Source organism: Sceloporus occidentalis, unplaced genomic scaffold, assembly GCF_023333645.1.
Source record: "Sceloporus occidentalis isolate IW3139 unplaced genomic scaffold, rSceOcc1.0.p SCAF_8, whole genome shotgun sequence".
In the NCBI taxonomy this organism is placed as follows: domain Eukaryota; kingdom Metazoa; phylum Chordata; class Lepidosauria; order Squamata; family Phrynosomatidae; genus Sceloporus; species Sceloporus occidentalis.
Window position 1 is genome coordinate 33460686 of NW_028316988.1, and position 20745 is coordinate 33481430.

Consider the following 20745-nt stretch of genomic DNA (forward strand, 5'->3'; position numbering starts at 1 on the left):
ATGCTCAGACAAGCCACTTTTCTCCTCCTCCTCCTCAGCCCTGCATTTCAGATTTAAAACCCATCTCTGTAGGGAGTTGGAAGGAAACCCTAAAGGCCATCTAACCCAAGCCTTGCTCCTCAAAACTCCGCAGCAAAGGCAACCCAGAAAAATGGACAGCCAATCTTTTCTTCCTCTTCTTTTTTTAAAGTTTTATTAATAATTAAAGCAATGATTGGCAAAAAAATAGTTGTGATCATCTGTACAAGTACAAATAGCCCCATTTAGACATGACCATATGATATGGCTTCCCAAAAGTTCAATTTGTGTCCACCGAGGAGAGGGTCTTTGGGGCTTCTGTTGAGAAAGAGTGACCCTGGGCCTGTCTCCCATCATCCCCACCCCAAACATGGACCCTCTGGGCCCAGAAAGCCCCACTTGCTTTCTCTTAATCCCAGGACAGGACTGTCCTCCTTGCAAAGTATTGGCTACAGCAATTGAGTCTGAAGACGCATCCCAGTCTCTCTCTGCCCTTCCATCCTGCATCCGAATCCTGATTCTCCATTGGCTTCAGGTCGCTCTTTCTGCCAGGCCAGTCAGTTTTCTCTGCGTCATTTCATAGGCGAGGAAGAGGGCACCGTTCGAGGGTAATGCGCGGATCACCGTGGGCATCAGTCCGCAGTAAAGAGGCATGAACCCTGCAAGATTCAGAGAAAGAGAGAGGATTTTTTACTACTTTCCTCAGTTCCAAAGGCGACCCAACTTTGCTGAGTAGATGCTTGGACCAACAAAGATTCAGATCGTGAAAATCAATTAGGAAACGTCAGGTAAGGTAGTGGATCAGAACAGCGCAGTGGATGGAGCAGCATCTTCTTATAAGAACATTAATGATTCATGTTTTTTAAAATGATAACTGTATTGCAGTTTTGACATTTTTATTTGCATGGTTTGATAAATTGTATTAGTTTGAAACGGTCAGCAGACCGATTCAAAAAATCGTTCATCTGTGGAATATAAGAAGGGCCCACCTTCTGTCCGCAGGATGTTGAAGAAGGAGATCAGGAAGCCGTCTTGCCGCCCGGCCATCGACAACACCTGGATCCGCGACTTGACCGAGTCAATGGGATAGACAGCCAGCCAGAACGCTGCGCCGCCAATGCCTCCGCTCACGGTCACAGGGAGTGCGCCTGCAAGGAGATGGCGACGGGGGATCACTGTCGTCCCCCCATGCAAACAACCATTGCTGGGAAGCGCAAGCCTCCTAAAAGCTTTGGATGGACGCAAGGCCTCCTGAGATCCTCCAACAGAACCTGGGTTTGCGCAGTGGCCACTAGCAGCCCCCATATCAGTGGGGCAGTGGGTCCAACAAAGTTTGTGCTGAAAGAAACTATCCAGGCACTATAATGTTGGACAGCCCCTTTCAAGTTTAGTCTGAAAGGAAGTGGGGCAACTTTGGGGCCAGGGGCCTCCAAACCCTACGGTTTGCATTAACCCACCTGGGACCCCGATAACCTCTACTTTAGCCATAGATCAGCCACAATAACAACTAGATGTCATGTTGCATTACTTCCAGTTGTCCATTTGGGGAAAGGGGGGTTGCCCTTTAAAACTGTAATTCTATTTTAATGCTCACTTTTTGCAAGTTTTTAATTGTATGTACTGTGCTTTGAAACTGCGAGCTGCTTTGGGTCTCAGTTTTTGGGAGGGAAGCGGGATATAAATAAATATAATCTCCCTGTATTGGGCCTCAATTCTGTTGAAAAGGGAGCACTCAGGAACACATCCATTGCCCCATCTTTCTTACCCAGGTCCTCCTTGGACTGTCCAGCCTGGAGGAAGAAGCTGCGGCTGACTTCGTAACCCCCGAAAAAGAAGAAATAGCCAGGCACCTCCCGCAGCCAGGTACTGGTCAACCCCTGGAAGAAGCCCAAGGGGCCCTCGGAGCGGAAAATGGCCTTCACTACTGCCCAGGTGGAGCTGGAAGGGGAAAAAGATCAGCAAACCCATGATGCACCCAGGATGCAGAGAAGAGAGTCAACTTCCTCCCCTCTGCTGACATACTTGAACCCAAGCCTCCCTGGCCAAAGGCAGTCTATCTCTGTGTACCTGCGGCTTGAGAGGGCTGTCTGTCCAGTGACCTTCATCTCATGGAGGGCTTGCATCCGGCATTTCACCAGCTCCGTGGGGCAGAGGACCATGGAGGAGAAGACCGAGGAGAAGGAGCCGGCAATGGCACTGTGCAGGTCGCTGTCATCCAAAAGAAGGAGGCTTACTCAGAGGACAGCAAAGACTCCAGTCTACTTTCTCAGATGCATTCAGATGCAATACTACTACTAATAATAATGATACTAATAATGTAGAGAGATCTTGTAGCACCTTTGAGACTCACTGAAATATAGAAGTTGGCAGTATGACTTTCCATAGACTTAAGTCTCCTTCCTCAGATGCATTTAGACTGAAGCCTACTAAAAGTTCATGCTGCCAACTTTTTTATTTCAGTTAGTCTCAAAGGTGCTGCAAGATCTCTCTCTATACAAGTGCAATTGTGGTGTGAGATAAAGTCCTAAATGAAGCAGAGGAAGTGAAAGTGCAGAAAAACTGAGAAGCCGCACCTGAGCTCCAGGACGCTGCCCAGTCCGAAGAGCTGCCTGACCACCTCCTGGCAGAAACCGTAGCAAGCAAAGAGGACGGCGTTCTCTGCCACGTTGGCCAGCAAAGCCGGAGTGGTGCCCTGGTAGAGCCCATACATGCCCTCCTGCCGGTAGGTCTTGACCGAACAGTCGAAGAAGCCCCGGTACATGGCCGGGAAGGTCTGCATCTTCACCTTGATGGTGTCAAAGGGCTGGCCGCTCACCACACACGCCACGCCGCCTGCAAGGAGGGTGCAAGGCATCACTGGCTGGCATCGGAATAATGCCTGGCGCAACCAGATCCCCAAAGAAGCAAGATGGTGGGCTCTGTGCATGAACATTGGGGTTGCTGAGATGCTCATAGACCAGTTCCTGAGATGCTGGGATGGAAAGAGAACACTGGGTTCTACCTAGGATGCCAGGTCAGGACTATCCTGGATCTAATCTGCACTGCAAAAATCACCACTCTAAGTGCCCCCTCTAAGTGCCATGGCTCAGTGCTTTGGAATTCTGGGATCTGTAGTTTTGTGAGATATTGAGCTCCCCCCAGCCCTTCCTTCCCGGCTTACCTGCTGCCCCTGCAGTAAGGTCTATCAGCATTTGAACCACGGGGTGGATTTGGGAAAGTCCAGCAGCCATCTCAGGGGAGAAACAGGAGTCTTCACTGGGGAAAACAAATCATTGGCTTAACTTTATATCTTATCCTTTCTCCCAGCTGGGGAGTGCATAGACTGCCCCCTCTGAGGAAACCTGCCAAGAACACCCTACATAACAGGTGCTCCTTATGGTTGCCGTAAGCGGGAAACGACTTGAAGGCGCACAACAAGCAAGAGCGACAGACAGAAATCCAGCAGATCAACCTTCTCTCCGCCATCGGTAGGCCCAGAGAGATGAAGGCTGCTTCTTTTGCCCCTATTTACGAGCAAAAGGCAAATATATATAATTCAGCATGCCTTCAATGGCTGGAAAACATTTACTCTGAGTTTGCTAAAGGAAATCCTTGCAACTTGGAGGGGGATCCGTCTCGGGGCTGGCAGCTGGGCAGAAGCGAGAAAGGTCCAGCCGAAAGAGCTGGGTCAGCAGCAGGCCGCAGCCCCACGGGTCCATTCACCTCAGCTGCCTCCCCAAAGGCTGATAACAGGCCGGTCGTAAAAGGACTTCGGGGGAGAAATGATCAGGCGGGGACTGGAAAAACCATGATAAAAACCCGTCTGATCAGAGCAGGAGGGCAGTGGAGGAAAGGCTGCTCCAGGCTCTGCTGGCTGGGCCAATGTCCTCATAGACACAAAGGAGGACAAGGCAATGCAAAATGCAGGACGTTTGGCCAAAATGGAGCCAAAAGCACTTAACATAAATGCAAATACATGCTTCTTAGCCATGCTCCAAATGCAGGACGTTTTGCAATCCCTCCTGGACAGAAGGTTGAAACGTAGGGAAAAGAGGACTCCTGGTCACCCTGACAGCACCCCCAAGAACAGAGGCTGCACCTACACTGCAGAAATAATCCAGTTTGACACCACTTTAACTGCCATGGCTCTGCGCTATGGAATCCTGGGAGCTGTAGTTTGCCACAGCACCAGAACGCTCCAGACTAAGTATCTCACAGTTCCCAGGATTGAGTTGCACTGATCCATTTGCAGTTCAAGCGGTGTCAAACTGCATTAATTCCGCAGTACAGATGCAGCCCAAGATGTGTGCTGTGTGTCAGAGCTATTGGAATACAGCAACTGAACTCTGCTATTTGGTTCCTTCAGTGAAAATCCCAGCTGCCAAATGCAAGGCCTGGGGGCTGAGTGCCAATTTACCATATCTTACCTTACCTGCCCTTTTGCCTTGCCATCCTTTTTATCAATGATGTCTAATCTCAGCATGTGCTGAACACGATTGTGCTGCAGGATGCCATCAGGAAGCCTCTAGGCATTAATTCACAATGAAAAAACGATAGTACTTTGATCCCATTTAAACACCTTATGGAACCCTGGAATTGGTGGTTTTGTGCAATAGGTAGGCTATATTGCCAGTGCACTTTTAAGTGTTGCACAAAACTATATATCCCAAGATCCCCTGGAATGAAGCCATAGCAGTTAACAGGAGTATCCAAGTGTTTTAATTCTGTAATGTGAAAGAGACCGATGGTTTTGCATAGCTATGATCTGTATTGGTTCATATATACTGTTAGCTGCGTCGAGTCTCATTACTGAAAGATGGGATATAAACCAATAATAATAGTTGTAATAACACTAAGAACTGGTCTTCCAGTGTCCTAATCCAATGGTCAAACCACTATGCCACATTAATATATGTGCATATATGTATGTATGTATGTATGTATGTATATCTCAGAGGTGCAAGCAAGATTTAGAAAAGGAAGAGGCATTAGGAATGACATTGGAAACACACAATGGTTAATAAAGCGCACTAAGGAATTCCAGAAGAAACTCAGCATGTACTTTATAGACTATATCAAAGCCTTTGACTGCATAGATAATGAGAACCTATGGAATGTGCTTAAAGAAATGGGGGTGCCACTTATACATTTGATAATCCTGGTGGGGAATCTGTACTTCGAACAAGAGGCAACTGTTTGAGCAGAATATGGAGAAACAGAATGGTTCCCAGTTGGCAAAGGAGCCAGGCAAGAGCGCATTGCATCACCCTACTTTTGTCAACTTGGATGCAGAAAATAGATGAAGTGCAGGTTCAGAAGGAGGAGGAATGAAGATGAGAGGAAGGAACATCCACAATCTTAAGATATGCAGATGACACCATATTACTGTTGGAAAATATCACAGAATTGGATCACTAAAGAAAGTCAAAGAAGAAAGTGCAAAGGCAGGTTTAATGCTGAATGTAAACAGCATTATAAATAGTGACTCTGGAGGCCATGCTCACATTCAATCTAGACAAGGAGACAATAGAAATAGTTTAAAAGATTTCTCATGCTTTGGAGCAGAACAAAGGCTGCAATCAAGAGATAAGAAGATGACTAGAAATGAGGGCAACTATGAAAAATAGGAGATACAACTCAGCGTTGAAGTTAGGATTATCCAAGCCATTGTATTCACCATCATTACGAATGGATGGGAGAGCAGGACAGTGAAGAAAGCGGTAAAAAGAAAACCCATTGGAGATGTGGTGCTGGAGAAGAGTGCGGAGGATCCCATGGACGGCCAAGACGACAAACAAATGAGTCCTGGAACAGACCAAGCCTGAAATCTCCAGGTTTGGGGCCCATTTCACACCCAAGGTCTGAACCTGATCCCTTCAGCAGGCGACCCATCTGCTCTGCTCCTGTCCCAGAGCCTTCCCTCTTGCGCAGCTGCATACTTGCTCCTTTTCCCTGTAGCTTTCCTCCACCACCCACAGAACACAAAGCACACTTAACATGCACAGAAAACCTTTGCCCCCCCCCCCCCCTACAAGGGAAGCCTGCCTTCCTGCACTCGTTCCTTTGCCCCTGTTCTGGACCAGTCCGGCTAAGCTCCCTTGGATGCCTACCACCAAGCGGGGTTCTGGCGCCGGCAGCTCTGCAATGCGAGCACCTTCTGAACAGGAGCCGCTGGCGCACAATGAACTTTGAGCAGTGCCCTCCCGCACACCTTGTTTAGATAGGGCCCAGGTGCTGTCAGGAAGGGGCTCTCCAGTCTGGCTCTTATCTGGAATCATTGTACAGTACTGCAACAAGACAGCAGTCGCTGGATGCCTTCAGGCCAGAGAGAAGCGGCTCTGGAGACGCCTGGCCAAGCCCTCCATAGAACTGGGAAGTCCAGCCACTCTCCCCCAACAAAGAAGGAATGGAGGTTTCTCCTTTTGAACATATTGTATTGGGGAACAGAGGACACTTGACCCAAATCAGCATTTGAGTCAAGCTAGTCCAGTGTGGCAGCAGTTTGAATGTTGGACACTGGAGGCTAGGGTTCAATTCTTGCTCAGGGAGACCTTGGGCAAGAAGTCACACACTCTCAGCCTCAGGGGAAGGCAACGGCAAACCTCCTCTGAACAACTCTTGCCAAGAAAACCCCATGATACATAAGTTGGAAAGGACTTGAGGGTACACAATAAAGGACAAGACTGGCCACTGGCTCTCCAAGGAGCCTTGCAGACCCATTCCTAGCCCTACCTGGAGAACCAGTCTTGCCTTCCCTCCTGGGGTCTCCCATCCATGTACAAATCAGCTGCAACACTGCATGGGTTTCCAAATCAGGCTCAGGAGCACAGGGGACTGACTGCTTCTGGTCAGTTTTTAACTGGTATGTTTTTAAATTTTGCATTGCATTTAATACTTTTTTAAGGAGGGGGGGGAGGGCACCAGGGATTTTATATGTGCTGTATTTTTAACTTTGTTAGCCGCCCCGATTGTTCTCAGAGGGGCGGGATACAAATAAAATTATTATTATTATTATTATTATTATTATTATTATTAAACACAGGGACAGGATCCTGTCTTAGCTCTACCAGCCAATCCTTGGTATTTTCCATTCACAAACACAGCCATACCTCACTTGACAAAGCAGCTCCTTCTTTAAAAAGCAGTTTTTAAACCCACCCTCCCGTTGTCTTCTGTCTATCTGGAAGCATCAGCATTGGGAAGACGGTGGAGGAGGGCTGGAAAAATACAGAATTTCAGTGTCAGGTTGCAGCACTTTGCCAGCAACAAACAATGCAACTAAGCTTGTGCTGGGAAAGAAAGGGATTCTGGTGCAGCCAATCTATGGGTTTGTGCGCCTGGCTACAACAAGCAAAGGAAATAGTACTTGCCTCCAGAATCTCTTCTGAAGCCTGTTTGAAGAGCCAGACATAAAGGAGAGATTAACCTGCCTCACCAGTTGCCCCAGCATGTTAAAGTATAGAGCTGTACATCTGGCCAACAAAATGGGAATCACCAGAAAAGCAAAGACTGGCGAGACAAACAATAATCCCTAGATGGAGTTTGGAAGAAGCTTTCAGGCAGCCTCTAGTAGGCTCAAAATGTTTATTTATGCATGGCATATTTGACCTGGTTGTTTCATTTCACATGTGCCTATTGCCCATTTTGAATAAAAAATTGGCTAAGACATGATGAGCTACTCTTCTTTTGTGTTGGGTACAAACCTATCCATGCTCTCCCTGTCTCTGTTAAAGTAGTGATTCCCAGGAACACATCCACATCATTTACTGATCTATACCTGAACTGCAGGTTCAGTGCAACTTAAGATCCAAAATCAGATGCATTGAAGATGCTACACCCCTGGAGATCAGACTGTCTCCCTTCCATCAGAAGGTGGGGAAAACAGTGATTGACCACAAAGGCTTTAATACGAGATGATTAAAATGGTTCAAATTCTGTAGATAAGCTTAATTAGTTTTAGCTTCAACCTTCTACATGTTTTCATCTGCATCTTTTTATCCGTCTTAAAATTTTGTAAGCTGCCTTGAGACCCACTTCCAAGATACAAATGAAGCAAATATCATGACTGTTTTGATCCTGAAATAAGGGCTCACCCTTTTGCTTCTGCCTCCAGTCCAGTCCATCCACTTCCCTGCCACCTTCCAAATGAACTTAAATTAGCAAACCTTTGCAGACTCCCTTTCTCTGGAAGGAACAGCATGGGAAAGGAGAGGGTAGTACTGGGGCTACTTCATGTCTCCTTCCCTTGCAACAAGAACTGACGTATCAACAGTCCTGAGGAAGGAGGAGACCACTGGAGATGGGGAGGAAGATTTCCAAAGGAAAAGCCACCTTCTCCACTTTCAAGCGCACTGTACATTCAGAGCGGGGTCTCCTGAGCTCACTGCCACCTGCGTACAACTCCTTATTCCCAGCTTGTTAGACTAATTTCTCGCTCTCAGATTGGTGACCTGAACAGGGAAAGACTTAGGAGCTTTGCAGGAGGTGGAGGAAAGGTCCTGCACAGGCAGCAGTGAGGACATCTTGAAGCCAAAGAGCCCCAGGCCTTCTTCTCCGCAGGAGTGGGACTCTGGCGGCCATTTTCAAGAGAGGCAGAACGAGGGCCGCGGCAGCCTCTCCCTCTAGTGACCACAAGCCAGAAATGCACCAGCAGCCTAACAAACAGAGGAGACAGCACACAAGGTGAAAAAAGGCTTAAAATCCCTTTTAATAATGCATTCCTGGAACAATCTTTCAGATGAACTCAACCTGTTAGTGGACGATTACAGCTCAGGTTCACACGTAAAGAAAAAATGCCTCATACTTCTACACAAGACAGGCAAAGTTAGGGTTCAGTCTTCGACAGGAAACGTTTTCCTTTTCCGTTCAATAGGTTTTGTACTTTTTTCTACCAGTAAAAAATGGGGGGGGGGGGGGAGAAAAGAAGGGTAACAACACATTGAATAATTCTCCCCAGATCACCAGCACCACCAACCACTACATGGCCCTCCAGTGAGCTACCAAAAAAGGAGGAGAAAAATGGTCCAGAGAAAGAAAAGTAAGAAGCTACAAATTTAAAAAAAACCTAACTCCCCCCCAGCCCTCCCGCTCCCCTACATGATAAGCTCTTTGAGGCTACAGACATGTACTGTCCCCCCAGACCCTGCCCCGGTTCTCTGGAGAAGGCCTTTGGAGGCTGAGGATGGCCAGTCGGCCATGGAGGGCTTGTGCTGAGGTGCCTGGGAATGGGAGAGACATCAGGGTCCTAAGCCTGGCCTCACACATACACACACACACACACACTACACAGCTATTTGAAGCCTCCTGGGATCCGCTTTCACATTGAGCTTTGCAGGAATGCACCTTGGGGTGTCGCCTAAACCCTGGACCAATCTGGCTGGGAGCCCCTTTGCCACAGCCAGGCCCCCGGGGCCCAAAGACAGCCCTGGGGGGGGGGTCTTTCCAAGGAACCGCCAGGGCAACCCCCTCCCCTGTTTTTAGTATCTGCGACGTTTGTTGGGACCAAAATCCCCGCCAGGAGCTCCTCGGTTGAAGGCAGGTGTGCTTCCTCCCATAGTCCCGAGCCCTTCCATTGGAGTGGTCTGGCCAAAGCGGTCGGTAGGTGGCGGCGGAGTCTTGCATGGAAGAGGTTTGGAAAGGGAAGGACAAAGCTCAGGTTAGAAACATTCTCTCAGGAACAACTGTGACCCACACTGTCTCCCACACCGTCTCCAGCCAGTTGCCCCATCTTGCCGTGCCAAGGGGCATGATGGGGGAACATCCAGGCCACAAGGCAATTTGGATAGTGGTAAGCAACTTGGGCAAGCTTGTGGGCCAATCCCCTTTCCCTGCTGGGACCCAACACTGGGCATTCCTTTGCAGAAAATGTGTTTAACTTAGAAAGAAAACCCAGCTTTGAACTGGAAGTTGAGCTCTGCTTGGTTTTACATTAGGTCACCAGCAAAAAGGGTAAATCCGTACCATTCCCATGGAACCGTCAGGAATCATTGGCCCAGGACCAGCAGCAGGTGGAGGTCCTGCTGGCACAGTGGTGCCTCCCATGGTCGCTCGGTTGTTCATGCCTATCGCACCTAGGAGAAGAAAAACCAAGGTGGACTCTTGTGGCACATCTGAAAGCCAAAACCAGGCGGCTTCCCCTCCTGACTTCTAGTGAAGAAATGACACTTACCTCCCATTCCCATCTGCCCCATTCGCATATCTGGAGGCTCCCTCTGGAAGACAGAAAGAGACACCTGCCTCAAGCAATGTCACTGGCACCATGTGTGTGTCCTTCCAGAAAGGCAACAGAAGCTTCCTTTCCCATGCGCTGTAGAGTGTAAGAGGAGGGCAATTCCTGCCCCACAGCCCAAAGGGGGCTCCCTACCGCATCAGGGAAGGCGCCCTTGAATCCTTCTTGGCGCCTCATCATCTCCTCCTGCTGCCTCCTCATCTCTTCCTCGCGGCGCCTGCGTTCCTCCTCCTGCCTGAAAGGGAAGATTATACATGCCGCCTTGTCAGCTACAGAAACACAAGAAGATTCAGCCATGCTTAAGCACAGCCACTGCTCTCTCTGGAAGACAAACCGGCTAGTAACCTACGCCTTATACAGAATTACAAGGCACTTACATAGTGCTCAGACCCATGGTGGGCTGTCCAAGTTAAACAGGACCAAACCATCTTCTGCAGGAGGTAACATGGTGCTGAGTCCCTGCTAACCCTTTTTTCCCCAAAACAGAACACCTCCACAATTACTGCTCAGTTAAGCTGAAAAGCCCTTTAACATGAAGCCTGAACTCCATATATTAGTCCAAGAATGAGAAGCCTTGGGTCCTTCTGATGCTTGAAACTTCAATACCCAAAAGCCCCAACCATCATGGTCAGTAGTAAAGCACTATGGAAGCTCTAGTTTGGTGGGACAAACATTCACCACATTTGGGTTAGCCAGTAGCAAACTCTACTACCTTCCAGGTAGAGCACTGGTAGGACCATTTAGTGCATGCAGTGGCTTCAGTGTAAGCTACAAGATATTCTTAGACTCCTATTGTGCATCATACTGATCACCAATGCTCCTGGCCTGTTCTCATACCAGGAGTGTCTTCCCCCATTCCCTGCTCACCTGAGTTCCAGCTGTTTGCGCTTCTGCACCTCCTGGTTATGCAACTCCTCCATTCTCCTCAGCTCTTCCTGGCGCCTCATTAAGTCTGGAAGAAGCATCAACAGGCAAGCAGGTTAGTGTCCCTGTATCGCTGGCTCAGTGCAAATGGCCAGAGGCTTGTCACCAAGAACAACTGGCCATTTGTGTCTTTTTGGTGGGACACCATTTCTCACCTTGCCTCATGAGCATGACTTGGTGCTCGTGGCGGGCTGCCTCCATCTCCATCTCCAGCTTCTCCCGGGCCTCCTTGATGTTGCGATCCACCTGGTCCTGCTGCTGCTTCTCCATCTCAATAAGGGCCTTCCAGCGCATGGCATACTCATACTCAAAGGATCCAGGCTGGGCAAAGCGGGGAGGCTGCTCACGCTCCCTGCAAAGGAAAGGTGAAAGAACTGAGTCACCCAGATGGGAGTGTGTGATCAGTGCAGGTCGTAGGACTGAAATTCACAGAGTTAGGGCTCTCTGAAAGAGCCAAGTGACACACAACTGGCCAGATGGTTTTTCAAGAGCCTTTGTCTCATCTAAAAGGGTGCCCCTTTTTCTCCTCAATGCTCTCATACTTACTTGTGATATTGTTGGTTTTTGATGACCAGCTTTTCTGGCAGTCCCTCCTCATCGTCATACTGATCCATGGGCTCCACAGTCACCGGCCGAGGGAACCTGGAGGGAAAGGGGGGGGGGGGGAACCTAGCACGTCAAGCTTCTGGTGGTGTCCAACCGGACAAATGCCAAAGGCTGTAAGGATTTCCATTGTTCCTGTTTTGTAGAACTGAGTGTCAGTGGTAGCCTTTGATTCAAAGTATACATTTGAACTCTCATGCATCCCAGGTAATGTAGGGCCCTTCTTTCTGTCTTTATCTGAAGGGGAATACTGCTGTTTCTTGGGGCCAATGAAGTGTCCAGGAGAAATGTGACAACTAAAAATCAGGACCATGAGACAACTCAGGATGGACCTAAAACTGTGCTGTGGCCACTCTTTTGTGCCAGTTTTTATTCAGTCTTGCTGGGAGGGGGACACCTTGCTGACTTGGTCCCAACAGTGGCCAGGTTCAGGCAGGTGGCACCAATGGTCACTGACCCAGTCTTCTAAGCAAAGCATCATACAGCCTGTGCTCTCAAGTAGCCAACAGCCAGAGAAAAGCCAAACGCCAAATGCTCAGGTTGCTGCCTTTCTCTCCTCCTGCTCTGCCGGTCCTCCTCAGCACAGGCTACTCACCGCAAGTGATGAGCAAAATGCCACTGCGCTGCTATTTGGTTCTGTGGACGCAGGCAGAGAACATGGCTTGAGAGTCGCAGCTACTGGGAGGCGTGCGCTCTCCACTGCCCCCGGCGGACTAACCCCCCTTTTCTCCCTCCAACCAAGACTTACGTGGTGAGCAAGAAGGATCCCTCGCTGCATCTGTCCAGGGCTTTCCTAGCAGCTGGCTTTCCAGAAAACTCCACAATGCCTTTCCCTGACGGCCTGCCTCTGTCATCCACGATCACCACAGCCCTCTCCACTTGGCCAAACATGGAAAAGGCCTCCTCCAGGAGCTCATTGGACACAAACTGGGGCAGGTTCCGGACCGTCAGCGAGGCACTATGGCAGGCAAAGCGCACTCGCAGCTGCTTCCCACGCAGGGGCATGTTGTCCAGCTCCACCTTGGCAATTTCAGCCAGAGTCCGAGTCTCCTACAGACAGGAAGGAATAAAAACCCACAAACCCCATTAGAGGCCCACCACGTCAGGCAGCATTCCTCAGTCCCTCTGGTGCAGCTGACCTGCCACATGGGGTCCTCAGTGCTTGACTGCTCACTCCCTGCTTTCAAGGAAGGATTTTTGGGGCTCAGTTAAGGCCTGAGGAAGACTGCATTCAAACAGCAACACCACCCTCAGCTTTGGAAGACAATTTTTGAGATTTGGAGGGGGAGAGTCAAAGGAGTGCCTGTAGCCTGTAGTCCAAGGAAGCTGACCATCACTGTTCCAGCGGGATGAGCAATCCTGCAGTCAACAGGAACAAATGCCCTCCTGAAGAGGCAAAGGCAGACTTCTTACAAAGTGCATGTTACAAAGGGGGGGAAACTATTCCCAGTTGTGGAGTCTGCTTTGTGTTTATCCTGTGATATTTTCCTTTTATAGCTGTATCTTTACGTTGTATGCTAGTCTTCATCTATCTGCATGCCTTTAGCACATCCAGCATTCACACACCTTGAAATATACCATATGCCAGGTTCCCTTAACTACTCAAATCCATTTGCGTTAGCATTACAGACAGCACAACCTCCTCCAAACTGTAGGATAAGACTCCCCTAAAGCCACTCACCAGCCTGATAAAGCCAAAGCCTTTGTCCTTATGAATGAACACTTCGCCAGCCTTGCCATATTTTTCAAAGAGCTTCCTCATCTCTTCCTCTGTGATATCAGGGGGCAGGTTCCCCACAAACAGGCGACTCCTCTGGGTGAAGGTCTTTTCACCAGGTTTCCGGAAGTTCTTCAAGTCAATCGTCAGGCCTTCATCTGAGGGGAATAAGGTACAGAATCGCTCTACAAAATTGGGGGAACAAATGCCAAGTGTTAACACAATTCAGGAGTAAAGAGATCAGAAGATTAACCTAGTCTCCCAACACATCCAGCTTCCAAATATCTGAACAGTAGGTCAGCACAAACCAGCAAGAGGAAGAGCAGCCAGCAATCATCACAGAGGAACAACTGGGTAGCTGCCCAGCCAGGAGGAAGAAGGTGCTTATTCCAGCCTTTGCCCCGCACAGAGAAAGGAAAGTGCCTGCAGACTGGCAGTCAAAAGCCACCTTCAGGACGGCCAGAGCATCACAGCAGCTGGACGGAGAGGTCCAAGGCAGCAAGGATGACCAGCAGCACTTACATACATGACTGTGCTAGAGAGAAAGCAAGTCGGCACACAGCAGCAGGCTGGGCATGGCACATGGCTCCTTAGACAGGCAGCCTGCAAGGTTACAGTTCTGAGAAGCAATTCAAGACAGGACCAAAAGACAAGGCCATTCTGCAAATGTACAGTCCTATATTTCAAGCTGACCAGAAGCAAACCAGCCCAAAGCGCCAAATCAGTCTTACTGGGTGTTTGAAGGAGCTTACACATTGCTGAGATGAAGTGTGTGTGGGGAGGACCAAGCATTGCGACATGACCAAGTGTTCAAAACAGTCAGAAAGATTGCAGGGACAGAAGAAATATGAATCAAAGGCCAGATGGGGACAGAAAGCCACTGAGTGTTCATGAAGCCCAGAGAAAAAAAAGAATGATCTTAGAAAGCAACTCACAAATGTGAAATATTTGCCCCAGAAGCTCAGCAAGCTAAGCAGCAAATCTCCATATTTACTCCCTTTGTTTAACTATGCTACATGTTAATAAATTCCTTCCATTTAAAAAAATTGTATGCTTAGACTACTAAAACCGAATCAGCAAACAACTCATATGTCTTTGCCACATCAAGTATTGTAATCTTAGTTTGCAAAACGAAAAGAAAAAACATAAGATTTTTATTTATCGCTTTCGCTGAGACAGAAGTACACCCCACTGAGAAGAGCCGAAGAGGGCAGAAACAGTATGTGGTAACTTTAGGAAGACATTTTATTGTTGTAATCCACTTGGATTACGAGTGATTAAGCTAATATAAATTATTATCATCGTCACCTATTTGGGGTCTCAGAAACTTTATTCAGCACTAACTGACTAAAAGTTTGTACCAAAACAAAGATCAAGAGCTGTTGCCTTTCTGGATTTCTCTGTGACATTCTTTCTGTGGCTCTAACCTATTTCTCACCAATCTCAGACTCTCAGGCCACAATGGCAAATGAAATCAAAACCTTCAGGGATTTTCTTTTCCTGCTTTTGGCAATGGAGGTGGTGGTGCTGCCCAGATACGATCTCAATAACACCTCAGCCTCAAGAAAGATGCAGACCTGTAATACCATCAGTTTTCTTCCCGTTTGATTTTAAAACTGTATCTGTCTGATGAAGATGTCCCCAGAGATCTTCAAAAGCGCATGTAATGTGTTTTTGTTGGCCTCATAATGCAGTCATGATCAACGGCCTACATCTAGTCACAAGGCAGGTGTGATGTCTTAGGCTGCTTACAGAGAATTACTCCACCTGGACCTAGCCTCCTTGAAGGCCACCAGGAAGGCTTGAGTTGGGTTTGCTGCACTGGGCACCCACACCTGGTTGGGAGTGCATCCCAAGCAATGCAAGGACCACTCCAAACTAACATGCAGCTGCTGCGTTTATGTGCGAGTGACAAGTGCCCAGTTGTGCTTTCTGCTCTGTACTCACATGCTAGGAAGGCACAACCAACCACAAATTCCCAGGGTGTGTGAATGGAGCATTAAAAATATAATCAATAATAACCATCTGTAACATCCTGCAACAGAAGACACACTCAAAGGTGAGCATTGAAGTCTCTGGAAGAAACAGAATGAGTGACCCCCCATCACTATCTTTCAGATTGTGTTCTGAACAAAGGAGATGGAACCTGCGCTAAGGAAACCCTCACGAATTCCCCTGCCTCTCCCAGGCAAAGAACCAGGAACTCACTTTGGTTGTTGGCCTGCTGCCCGTTTGCTGGGCTTGGCTGCTGTTGCTGCTGCTGCAGCTGCTGCTGATGTTGTTGCTGGTGCTGCTGTTGATGCTGGTGCTGCTGCTGCTTCCTCGGAGTATGGTTTTGCTTCTCCATAGCGAAGCCTTTGTTGCCCTGCATCTTTAACCTGGGGAGAGAAAATGGTGGGAGAGCACCTTGATTAAAGTGGAGAATAGAGGGCAGTGTGCATGTTTTTCCCCCCATGAAGACTGGCAGCTCCCAAATCAATGGGGCAGTGAACCTGCTCCAACTTATCATCCAAATTTTAAAGGAATTATCCAGCATGTTGACTGGAAAACCCCAAAACGAGCTTAACAGCGTGGCTAGCTCACTTAAAATATGACTGAAACCCAGATTCAGTGCCCCTCTGAGACACAGAATGAAGCATTCCTTGCACTTCCACACAGAGGAGTAGTGGGGAAGGCTCTGTACCTGGGAATACAACGAAAGAGTCGCATGGACCCTTTAAGGATCCCACAAGGTGACTACAGGCAGCAGGAGCTTTTAGGGACATAGACACCTCACAAATCCTCCCTTGCTCCCCCAAATCTTGGTGATGCAGAGACTGCTGTCTACAGGCAATTGGAAACATCTGACCTCCCTGTTGAAACTTCATTGGCTATCTACTTATTTCTATGCACAATTCAAGTTGTTAGTTATGACCTATGAAGCCCTCTAGTGCTAAGGTCCACACCATCCCATAAAATAAATTAAGCTACATGAAAACATATAGGCATGCATATACACTTGCTATACTTTTTATATACTAGTAAAGTCTCCTTTATGCAGAAATGTTCTGTATTTTGGATTTTATTTAAAAATGGAATTTGCGTGTATAGCTGGCCCTTCACATCCATGGGCTTCTTTTCCATGGATTCAACCATCCAAGGATTGAAATGTATACATTCTGAAGAGTAAGCCTTGATTTTGATATTTTGTCTAAGGGGCACCATTTTACTATGCTATTGTATATAATGAAATTTGAGGATCTGGGGGGGGGGGGTCCAAGAACCTCAGCAGATACAAAGGTCCCACTGTAGTAACAGTAATAATAATATCCTATTGTATATGATGGGACTTGAGCATCCATGGGTTTTGGTTTCCATGGGGTGGTGGTCCAAGTACCAAACCCCAGTAGATACCTAATGCGCACTGTAATAATAATAATAATACCCCACTGTATATAATGGGACTTGAGCAACCACAGATTTTAGCATCATCAGGGAGGGGTTTCCTGAAGCCAAACCCCACTGTATGTATATAATAAGACATCTTGGAGATGGGATTCTTTGGCGCATTTCCCTGATTTCCGGCTAAGGAGGCTCCACCTGTAATAACTGTTGTGTTAATTGCGACAATTACACCCCGCATGCCGACTGGAGAGTCTAAAAGAGACCCCTTCAACCCACTGGGTAAATGTGATTTGTTGTTTGGGTCTACTACAACCAGGCCTCACAAAGAGCTGCGGATATAAACACACAAGGCTTTATACACAACACACAAGTCCACACAAAATTAAACTCAAAGGTTACAGACCTAGATCAAAGCCAAGGCATTTTTAATGAAGACAGGCTCTCTAAACCAGACAGTCTTTCAGAAAGGGAGCTGGAGGGGAGCCTTGCGCTGATTTTAAGCGCTTTGGTCCTTTTAACGGCATTTCGTTCCTTTAATGAGCGAGGAGGAGCTTTAATACTCTGTTTTAATGTCCGTTTCTGTACCTTTTAAAACCGCGTTATCCTTTTAAACTGAAAGGTGCTTTGAGTCCCAAGTTTGGGAAATAAGTGGGATTTGAAAGAGATGGTTCTTGGCTGAATCAAAAAGATTAAGAGAAGAGAAAGAAAAGAATGAAGAATAGCTTCCCAAGATGGGAGTTTTGGGGGGGAAATGATAGTAGTAATAAAGCAAATAGTTTTTGGGGGGAAAGGACACAATGCAGAAATAAGAGTTGAGAGATTTGATATTTGAATGACAGTCGAGGGAATCTTTTGCTCTCTTTGGAAACTATGAAACCCAGGAACTTGCAAGTTTATTCAGGCTTTTAAAACAGAAAGTCCTTTTCAAAGAGGGGCTGAAGGATGCTCTACTCTTTTCAAGAGCTTTGATCCTTTTAACTGCGTTTCATTCGTTTAATGAGCGTTTTAATTCCGCAAGAGCCCAGTTCAAGTTTAATGTCCACTTCTGCACCTTTTTAATTGTATTACTGTTTTAAATTATAAGCCGCTTCTGAGCCCCGACTTTGGGGGGAAGGTGTGATGTTAATAATGATAATAATGTTAACAAACCAGGGTCACCTCCCTCTCCTCCTCCTGGAATAACCAGTTCAAAAAGGATGTTGAGAAACTGGAGCCATGTGTCCAAAGGAGGGAGACTACAATGGTGAAGGGTCAAAAACCATGAAGCCCTATGAGGAACGCCTTAGGGAGCTGGGGATGTTTAGTCTGGAGAAAAGAAGGTTAAGAGGTGATATGAGAGCTCTCCTTAAATACTTGAAGGGATGTCATATTGAGGAGGGAGCAAGCTTGTTTTCCGCTGCTCCTGAGAATAGGAGACAATGGAGCAATGGATGCAAGCAACAGGAAAAGAGATTCCACCAAAATGATGAAGGGTCTGGAAACCATGAAGCCCTATGAGGAACGCCTTAGGGAGCTGGGGATGTTTAGTCTGGAGAAAAGAAGGTTAAGAGGTGATATGAGAGCTCTCCTTAAATACTTGAAGGGATGTCATATTGAGGAGGGAGCAAGCTTGTTTTCCGCTGCTCCTGAGAATAGGAGACAATGGAGCAATGGATGCAAGCAACAGGAAAAGAGATTCCACCAAAATGATGAAGGGTCTGGAAACCATGAAGCCCTATGAGGAACGCCTTAGGGAGCTGGGGATGTTTAGTCTGGAGAAAAGAAGGTTAAGAGGTGATATGAGAGCTCTCCTTAAATACTTGAAGGGATGTCATATTGAGGAGGGAGCAAGCTTGTTTTCCGCTGCTCCTGAGAATAGGAGACAATGGAGCAATGGATGCAAGCAACAGGAAAAGAGATTCCACCAAAATGATGAAGGGTCTGGAAACCATGAAGCCCTATGAGGAACGCCTTAGGGAGCTGGGGATGTTTAGTCTGGAGAAAAGAAGGTTAAGAGGTGATATGAGAGCTCTCCTTAAATACTTGAAGGGATGTCATATTGAGGAGGGAGCAAGCTTGTTTTCCGCTGCTCCTGAGAATAGGAGACAATGGAGCAATGGATGCAAGCAACAGGAAAAGAGATTCCACCAAAATGATGAAGGGTCTGGAAACCATGAAGCCCTATGAGGAGAGATTTAGGGAGCGGGGTATGTTTAGCTTGGAGATGGTTAAGATTTGATGTGACAGCCCTATTTAAAATATCTGAAAGGTTATCTTGAGGATGGAGTGAGCTTGCTCTCTGCTGCTCCAGAGTATAGGACACAGAGCAATGGATTCAAATGAGAGGAAAAGAGAGTCCACCAAAATGGTGAAGGATTTGGAAATCATGTAGTCCTATGAGGAGAGATTTAGGGAGCTGGGGATGTTTAGCCTGGAGAAGAGAAGGTTAAGGGGTGATATGTCGGTCCTGTTTAAGTATTTGAAGGGATGTCATATTGAGGAGGGAGCAAGCTTGTTTTCTGCTGCTCCAGAGAACAGGATCCAGAGCAATGGATTCAAAGTACAGGAAAAGAGATTCCACCTAAACATTAGGAGGACCTTCCTGACAGTAAAAGAGCTGTTCAACAGTGGAAGATGCTGCTTTGGAAAGCGGTGGAGTCTCCTTCCTTTAAACAGAGGCTGGATGGCCATCTATCAATGGAGAGGTGTTGATGGAGAGTTCCTGCATGGCAGAAGAAGGGGGCTGCGCTGGATCAGGGCCCTTCTTGGGGTCCCTTCCAACTCTTTGATTCTATGGCTCCTTCCATTTAAGAACAGAAAGCCTTGGGGACTCATGGTTGAAAGTTATTCAGACAGGCTTTTAAAACACAAACGCCTTTGGATGACTGTATTTGTGTATTTCATTTGCAGACGATGTCGTTTTAATGACCCCGGAGTAGTCTCATTCTGACGGCCAATGCTTCGTGGTTTTAAGCGCATCCTTTTCAATGGCAGGGCACAAAAAAAGTTGATAGCAATATTAATAGTCATAATAATAGTAATAATAAACATCAAAGAGCCAGGAGTGCCGGGTCTTCCTCCTCCTCCTCCTGCTATTCAAGGTTAGCAATAATAACAGCAGTAATAACAGCAATAGTAATAACATTTAAAAGCCAAGAAACTTGGGTTAGTAGAAATAGCCATAGCAATAATAATAATGATGATGATGATAATAATAATAATAACAATATTAAAAGGCCTTCCTCCTCCTCTGTCTCCTTCCATTTAGGGTTAGCAATAACAATAGCAATAATAACAGCAACAGTAATAGCAATAATAATAAAAGCCTAGAAACTTTAGGGGGGAAATTAGTAATATTTGCAATAATAATATAAATAATTTAATAAAACTTTTATTTCTATCCCGCTTTTTGCAGACAAACAAAGCAGAGTACGAAGATTTATATATATATACATATATATACATACACACACACACACACATATATATATATATATATATATTATCCCCCCCCTTTTTTTTAAAAAAAGACTAAACAGTAGAAGGGCAAAACCCAACCCTTAGAAACCAAAACGATAACCAATAATAATAATAACAAGAAGAAGAAGAACACAAATCCAGGAGAGGCCCCTCTTTCCATTTAAGGCCAATAACAGCAACAGTCTCAACGGTAATAATAATAATAATAATAATAGTCGTATTGAAAAGCCCAGGAATTTGGAGGGATTCACGGCGCTTTAGATACAAAAGGCGACAATAATAACAATAATAATTAGCCACAGCATTAACAACAACAACAATAATAACACTATTTGGGAGGGTTATGGCTAAATGCAGCAGCATTAACTGCAATATTAGTAACGATGCTACGAAGCCGCTGGATTTAAGGAGAGAGATCCCCAGGAAGCCAGGC

At 46.8% G+C, this 20745-nt stretch overlaps 2 protein-coding genes across 4 annotated transcripts in view; both read right to left on the reverse strand.

Moving 5' to 3' along the window:
• Positions 1 to 147: 147 nt before the first annotated feature.
• On the reverse strand, positions 148 to 8648 carry LOC149308622 (mitochondrial ornithine transporter 1-like). Its single transcript, XM_089536139.1, has 7 exons — positions 7156 to 8648; positions 3179 to 3273; positions 2592 to 2850; positions 2086 to 2226; positions 1784 to 1956; positions 1008 to 1166; positions 148 to 677 (listed from the first exon to the last, which is right to left on the reverse strand). Exons 1-7 carry the CDS (start codon positions 7191 to 7193, stop codon positions 550 to 552), a joined length of 993 nt encoding a protein of 330 aa, XP_089392265.1. The 5' UTR covers positions 7194 to 8648; the 3' UTR covers positions 148 to 549.
• A 32-nt stretch (positions 8649 to 8680) lies between these two features.
• Positions 8681 to 20745, reverse strand: part of NONO (non-POU domain containing octamer binding) — a 12443-nt gene continuing 378 nt past the window's right edge. For 2 of the 3 annotated variants that reach the window (XM_089536136.1, XM_089536135.1), the window contains exons 2-11: positions 15678 to 15847; positions 13434 to 13654; positions 12501 to 12802; positions 11696 to 11791; positions 11305 to 11501; positions 11093 to 11177; positions 10361 to 10460; positions 10166 to 10208; positions 9958 to 10067; positions 8681 to 9611 (exon numbers count right to left, since the gene is read on the reverse strand). In XM_089536136.1, the coding sequence (XP_089392262.1) occupies positions 9474 to 9611; positions 9958 to 10067; positions 10166 to 10208; positions 10361 to 10460; positions 11093 to 11177; positions 11305 to 11501; positions 11696 to 11791; positions 12501 to 12802; positions 13434 to 13654; positions 15678 to 15840 (1455 nt within the window). In that variant the 5' untranslated portion in view covers positions 15841 to 15847 and the 3' untranslated portion in view covers positions 8681 to 9473. The remainder of the gene's footprint in view (positions 9612 to 9957; positions 10068 to 10165; positions 10209 to 10360; positions 10461 to 11092; positions 11178 to 11304; positions 11502 to 11695; positions 11792 to 12500; positions 12803 to 13433; positions 13655 to 15677; positions 15848 to 20745) is intronic. The other variant, XM_089536138.1, reaches the window with a different exon arrangement.